At 36.2% G+C, this 7,722-nt stretch overlaps 1 protein-coding gene across 1 annotated transcript in view; it reads right to left on the bottom strand.

Moving 5' to 3' along the window:
• Positions 1-624: 624 nt before the first annotated feature.
• Positions 625-7,722, bottom strand: part of IPP (intracisternal A particle-promoted polypeptide) — a 51,046-nt gene continuing 43,948 nt past the window's right edge. The window contains exons 8-9 of the mRNA XM_015567515.1: positions 7,019-7,239; positions 625-1,338 (exon numbers count right to left, since the gene is read on the bottom strand). Of these exons, the coding sequence (XP_015423001.1) occupies positions 1,114-1,338; positions 7,019-7,239 (446 nt within the window). The 3' untranslated portion in view covers positions 625-1,113. The remainder of the gene's footprint in view (positions 1,339-7,018; positions 7,240-7,722) is intronic.

The following is a 7,722-nucleotide window of genomic DNA, read 5'->3' as shown; positions in this document are numbered from 1 at the left end:
AGCTTTTGTTTATGCTGTTATCTCTCTATATAAGTAGCTAGATGTTTCTAACAGTGGCTATATATGTCCCTCCCATATATCTGCTGCCAAGAAAAAGTATGAGGCTAGCCCTGGTAGGTGTGGCTCACTGGCTGAGCGTCGACCTATGAACCAGGAAGTCACTGTTTGATTCCCACTCAGGGCATATACCTGGGTTGCAGGCTCGATCCCCAGTGTGGGGCATGCAGGAGGTAAGCAATCAATGATTCTCTCTCATTGATATTTCTAACTCTCCCTCTCCTTCCCTCTCTGAAATCAATACAAATATATATTTTTTAAAAGTTTGGGGCTAGTGAAACTCCTAGCATCAAGTAAAAGTAGTATGTTGTTTCATTGGCTATTCACTATAAATTAAACTATGGCGAAGAAAAATTGTGCTCTGGCCCTAACCAGTTTGGCTCAGTGGATAGAGTGTCGGCCTGTGGACCAAAGGGTCCTGGGTTCGATTCCAGTCAAGGGCACCTACCTACCTTGGTTGCAAGCTCCTCCCTGGCCTTGGCCCCAGTCGGGGCTCATGCAGGAGAAAACGAATTGACATCACATTGATATTTCTCTCCATCTTTCCCTCTCTTTCCCACTGTCCCTATAAATCAATGGAAAAATATCCTTGGGCGAGGATTAACAAAAAAAGAAAAGAAAACAGAAAAACTGCTCTGGATTACATTATGAATTTCGACATCTTGAAACTGTTCCACTGATATTTTTATATCACACAAGGTCATGTTACAGCTTGAATTTCACTGGAGAAGCTGCTAACGGGGCTATTTGCCAAGAAGTTTCTAGTAAATAATTTTTACAAGTAGGACTCTACTCCTATCTGAACAATTCTTGAACATAAATAGCATTTCTATTAGTAAGCGTGGCAAATTTTTGTGAGCTCTTTATTAATTTAGGACATAATCCATATCCTTTTCACTCAAATTCTTAGAAAAATAATCTTTAGTTATTTATCTATCAAATACGTGGAAAACTCAACAGAATCAAAGGGTCCTATGACCAAATACATGTGTGATTTGCAAAAAGTCAGAACCTATATTTTCAAAATGTTTCTTGTGCTCTCTTACAGTTTATAGTTCATAGTACAGCAACACCTCCTTCACAACGACTGGTGATCATATTACCTATTTCAGTCCATGTATCTGAATGAGGGTTATAAACTTCAACTGAATCCAAGGTACCTGGTGCCAAGAAATCATGGCTGGAAGATCGACCTCCAGAAACATACAGAAGCCCATTGACTGCCACAACACACATGCCTGCTCTAGGCACTTTCATTGAGGCAACTTCAACCCACTTTTCCTGGTTAAGAGAAAAAAATAAGTTAGCGGTGTCATAAAATAATAATAGAGAAAACTGTGAAGAAAGCAGATACTATGGTTCTTTTTATATTTAAATTTCAAACTTACAATCCAGTCACATCAGTATATAGAACATTTTAAAATAAACTTTCAAGTAGATGTAGACAAAGTAGTAATTTCAGAGGAAAATAATTGAAAAGTCTGTGATTAATTATAAATTATTATCAGAAAATAAATCTAGAGACTCTATATAGGCAGGCATTCTGAAAAACTAGTTCTATGGAATACAAGTAGGTAACGTGTGTACACACACACACACCACAAACCCACAAAGCTCCTAGAACAGTGGTTCTCAACCTTCCTAATGCCGCAACCCTTTAATACAGTTCCTCATGTTGTGGTGACCCCCAATTTCATTGTTACAAATTGAACATAATTAAAGCATAGTGATCAATCACAAAAACAATATGTAATTATATATGTGTTTTCCGATGGTCTTGGTGAACCCCTGTGAAAGGGTCGTTGGACCCCCAAAGGGGCGACCTACAGGTTGAGAAGGCTGTCCTAAAAGATAAGTGCTTATCTACAGTTTACAGAAGGGCTTTAAAAAGTCTTTGAAATGCTAATGAGTCTTATAGATCTCTATGTGAGTGACATAGCAAAAAAACACTTGCCAAATTTATTTAACCATGTAATCCTTTTTGCAAGGACCATCTGGTGGAGTTAGTGACTGCAAAACGTATTTCAGAAAAGTAGTATAGATTAGGGGTGGGAAACCTATTTGTATAAGACTACAAACTAAGAATTGTTTCCACATTAAAAAGTTATTAAAAAACTAACAAAAATAAGCCAGGCTGGTATGGCTCAGTGGATTGAGCATCATCCCATGGACCAAGAGGTCCCAGGTTCAATTCCAGGTCAGGGCTCATGCCCAGGTTGTGGACTCAATCTCCAACAGGGGGCATGCAGGAGACAGCCAATCGATGTGTCTCTCTCATCAATGTTTCTATCTTTCTCCTTCTTCCTTCCTCTCTGTCTAAAAATCAATACATTGGGACGGCCCTGGTGAGGTTGAAACGGATAATAAAGACCAATAATTGCCACCAGGCCCTGCCAGAGACAAATGAAAATGAAAAAATAAAAATAAAAATCAATACAATATAAGAAACAAACAAAAATACCCCTGTCCAGTTTGGATCAGTGGATACAGTGTCGGCCTGCGGACCAAAGGGTCCCAGGTGTGATTCTGGTCAAGGGCATGTACCTCAGTTACAGGTTCCTCTCCAGCCTGGGCCCTGGTGAGAGCATGTGCAGGACGCAACCAATTAATGTGTTTCTCTCACATCGATATTTCTCTCTGTCTTTCCCTCTCTTCCACTCTCTCTAAAAATCAATGGAAAAATATCCTCCGGTGAGGATTAAAAAAAATAAGTAAATAAATAAATATAAAAATGCCAAAAGAAGAGATTGTGGCCCTTGAACAAAAAGTTTGCTAACTCCTGGTATACGTTATTTCCTGAAGAAATTTCAATAAGCTGCTGTAGACAAAATGAGTTAGAAGTAGAATTTTCTACTTCAGAGAAAATTCTCTACCCAGAAAACAGAAAAGTTAATAAAGGTCCTGGGAAATAATCAAGAGAGAAATGAGCAAGTAGCCAGGTATAAAGGACCCTGGGAATAAAGTGATGAACAAAGTTTATAAAATCATGAAAAGTGAACAATGATTATTCCCCAATGCTAGAAAGTGAAATAAAAAAATTATTGATTGATTTGAGAGAGATAGGAAGGGAGGCATAGAGGGAGAGAGAGAGGGGGAAATATCAATTTATTGTTCCACTTATGTATGCACTCATCGGTTGATTCTTGTATGTGCCCTGACGGGATTGACCCCTCAACCTTGGTGTATCAGGACTACATTCTAACCAACTGAGCTACCAGGCCAAGTTTAGTCCCTGAGGACAGGGACTTAATGAGCATCACATCCCAGTATCCAGTATAGCTGCATCACATTATAGAAAGTCAATGTGTGTTTGCTGATTTGAACTTAAATGAACCCAGCAAGTCCTCTGAAACTGAAGAATAAATTTAAAGGTTATTTGATTATCTGAAATTACAGAACATATCACAAAGTTGGCATAGCTAAAAAAAATATTTTTTAAAAAATATATTTTATTGATTTTTCACAGAGAGGAAGGGAGAAGGATAGAGAGTCAGAAACATTGATGAGAGAGAAACATCGATCAGCTGCCTCCTGCACACCCCCTACTGGGGATGTGCCCACAACCAAGGTACACACACTTGACCGGAATCGAACCCAGGACCTCTCAGTCCGCAGGCCGATGCTCTATCCACTGAGCCAAACCGGTCACGGCAAAAAAAATATTTTAAAAGACAGATATATTCACAAAAATATCTATAGCTGATTAATATAAACTAGGATGTTGAGGTTATGTTTATCATTAGGGAATATAGTCAATAATATTATAATAACTCCGTATGGTATCAAATGGGTACTAGACTTATTAAGGTAATTACTTCGTAAGGTATATAAATGGCTAATCACTATGTTGTACATACCAGAAAGTAATATATTGTGTCAACTATAATTGAAAAATAAAATTTAAAAGCCCCTGATATAAATATTTCCAAGGTTCTAAAGGAAAGCATAAACATTGTGATGGGAGATGTGGAAAACAAAACAAACAAATAACCAAACAAAAAGACCTTCTAGAGCTAAAAAATACAGTATCTGAAATGAAAAATTCCCTATAGTGGCTTAGACACTACAAATTAGAAGTTTAGATATGCAGAAGTTTAATGAACTTAAAGACACAGCAATAGAAACTATCCAAACTGAAGCACAGAGAACAAAGTTTCAATTATTCAGGGTAAATAAGTTCTAGAGAGATAATGTTCAGCATGGTGACTAGAGTTAATAATATTATACTCTATACTTGAAATTTGCTAAGAAAGCAGGTCTTATGTGCTCTCACCACACTCCAAAAAGGAACAGGAAACTATGTGAGGTGATGGATATATTAATTAGCCTGATTGTGATACTCATTTTATAATATCAACTAAAGGCCTGGTGCACGAATTCATGCACAGATGGGGTCCCTCGGTCTGGCCTGTGATCAGGGATGCAAGCTAACCTACCGGTTGGAGCATCTGCCCCCTGGTGGTCAGTGCGCATCATATGACTGGTTGAGCGGTCAACCGATCGGTCTGACACTTAGCATATTACACTTGTATTATATAGGATGTATATCAAAATGTCACACTGTACACCTTAATATATGCAACTTTTATATGTCAGTTATATCTCAATAAAGCTAGAAAATAAAAACAAACTGAAGAACAAAGAGCAAAGAAGATGGAAAAAAATTTAAGACCCTCAGTGATCTGTGGGACAATATCAAGTGATCTTACATGCCTATTATTGAAGTCCCAGTAAGAGAGCAAGAAAATATTTGAAGAAATATGGCTGACAACATTGATGGAAGCTATAATCCCAAAGATTTGAGAATTTCAATGAATTCCAAGCATGTTAAACACAAAGCTCCAATAAGAAACACATAATCAAGTTACTGGAAACCCATGATAAAGAGAAAATCTTAAAAGCTGCCCAAGAAAAAAGACACATTACATACAGGGAAAACAGGGTAAGAATGGCTACTGACTTCCCGTCAGAAACAAAGCAAGAAGATAAACATCTTAAGGTAAGAAAAAAAACACTCAACAACCTATAATTCTATACTCAGCAAAATATCTTTAGAAGTGAAGGTGGAGAAAAGAAACTTCAGAAAATGGAAGTTAAGCTAAGCTAAGAGAATCATTGCCAGCAGAGCAACACTGAAAGAAACACTTTTAAAAGTTCTTTAGGCTAAGAGAAAATGATATGAGATATAAACTTAGCTCTGTACAAAAGAATAAATAAAACTAGAAATGTAAATATATCCACAGTTATCAAAGACTTTCTCATTAAAAATGTATTTCAAATATAATTTATTGTTTAAGTAACTGTAACAATAAATACAGAAATAAAATAGCACAAAGGATTAGAGTTGGGCATGAAAGTAAGTTTTTGTAAGTTTTTTACATTAAAAATGAAGTAGTATAATATTATTTGAAGTTAAATTTGATACACTGAAATATATATGTATATAATGTAAATTTATATAATAAATAATGTAAGCCCTAAATCTTAGAAAAAAGGTGAAGAGATATGGTTAACTGCAAAATTCGGTCTGAAACAATCAACTTAAAGATAGAAAAGGGAGGGAAAGGGTAATGAAATGGATTATACAAATAAAAAAACAACAAAATAAAAGTCTAAAAACCATCCATATCTGTAATGATGTTACATATAAATAGTAAAAACTCGAAAGACTCCATTTGAAAGTCAGGCATTACCAAACTGCATAAAAAATATAGACCACAACTGTATGTTATCCTACAAGAGATGCAGTTTGTAAAGACATAGATTTAAAGTAGAAGGGGAAAAAAGATATATCATGCAAATACTAATCAAAACACAACTTGGCTACATTAATGGTTGCATTAAGGTCAGACAGAGTAGACTTCAGAGCAAAGGTTATTACAGAGGTAAAGAAAAACACTGCATACTATGAAAGGATCAATTAATAAAGAAGACATAATAATCTCAATGTGTGTAGACTTAATAACAAAGATTCAGAAATGTAAAGGAAAAACAGACAAATCCATAATGATAGGTGGAGATTTCGACACTTCTTAGTAATTTACAAAACAATGAGACAAGTTGGACATACTTGAACAACACTAATCAACTTGATTTAACTGACATTTATACACTCGACAACAGCAGAAAACAAATTATTTTCAGGTGCACATGAAATATTTACCAGCACAAAGTATGCTCTTTGATCACAATGAAATTAAATTAGAAATCACTGACACAAAGATATCTGGAAACCTCCCAAATATTTGGAAATTAAATAACAGATTTTTAACAACTCATTGGTCAAAGAAGGAATTACCAGGAAAATTCGAAGATATTTTGAGGTAAATGCTAATTAAAACAAAACATATCAAAATGTGCGGGGTGTAGTTAAAGAAGTGCTTGAAAACCATTTATAGCTTTAAAGGTTTACATTATAGGAAAAGAAAGGTCTGAAAGTCAATCAGATAAGCCTCCACTTTAAGATTCTAGAAAAAGAAGAGCAAATTAAACCCAAAACAAATAGAAGGGAAAAAAAAATAGGAACAGAAATAAATGAAATAGAAAGTGGACAATAAGTATAAAAAAAATCAGTGACACCAGAATTTACTTCTTTTGAAAAGAGAAGAAAACCTCAATGATCAACATCATGAATGATAGAATGTACATCACTACAGATCTTTTTTTGTTGTTAATCCACACCCGAGGCTATTTTTCCACTGATTCGGGGGGGCGGGGGGGAGAAAGAGAGAGAGAAACATTGATATGAGAGAGACACATCGATTGGTTGCCTTCCACACTAGCTCCAACCAGGGCCAGGGATTGAGCCTGCAACTGAGGTATGTGCCCTTGGCCATAACTGAACCTGGGGCCCTTCAGTCTGCAGATTCTATCCACTGAGCCAAACTGGCTAGAGTATTACAGATCTTAAAGACATTAAAAGAATAACAGGATACTAAATCTTTGAAATCATCCAACCTACCTCTTCAAAGGAATATTTTTCTACAGTATGAAGAGCATCTTGAGTCTCATTCCACCCTCCAATAGAATATATGCAGTCATTGAGTGCAGCCACTCCAAGATATGCTCTCCTGGTTGCCATTGGAGGAAGTGGAGACCAACGCTTGGAAAGTGGATCATAAACTTCAAAAGAGCGAAGTTCTATTCCTTCATTGCTGATGCCCCCAATTACATAAATTAAACCTGGAAATGGAACATTTTTGCTCAGATGCTATAGAAAATAGGACACAATAATTAGCAAAAGTTGTAATTTCAGTTTGTTATATTTAATGTAGGGCTATACCAATTTTTTTAACAGAAAATTGACATCTGTCTAGTTTATTACAGCTCACATTTAAGCATGTTACAAAGAGTTAGGGGTATGAATTTACAGTGTAATTAAATTTTCAACGAGCCTAACGATGCTATAAGAAAATAAATGTCAGACAAGGATTTCCCATCTTATTGTCTGCTTAAAGGTCTCAAGTTCCATATGCTACCAAGTATAGGTAACAAAGGAAAGGGAAAGGGACTTTTTCCCCCCTAAAAAATATTATGCATTTAAACCTGGCAGGCATGGCTCAGTGGCTGAACAACGACTTTAAGAACCAGGAGGTCATGATTTGATTCTCAGTCAGGGCACATGCCTGGGTTGCTAGCTCAATCCCCCAGTAGGGGAGGTGCAGG

Source organism: Myotis davidii, unplaced genomic scaffold, assembly GCF_000327345.1.
Source record: "Myotis davidii unplaced genomic scaffold, ASM32734v1 scaffold924, whole genome shotgun sequence".
Classification (NCBI taxonomy): domain Eukaryota; kingdom Metazoa; phylum Chordata; class Mammalia; order Chiroptera; family Vespertilionidae; genus Myotis; species Myotis davidii.
Note: the sequence above shows the minus strand (reverse complement) of the source record. Positions and strands in the feature narration are given on the sequence as shown.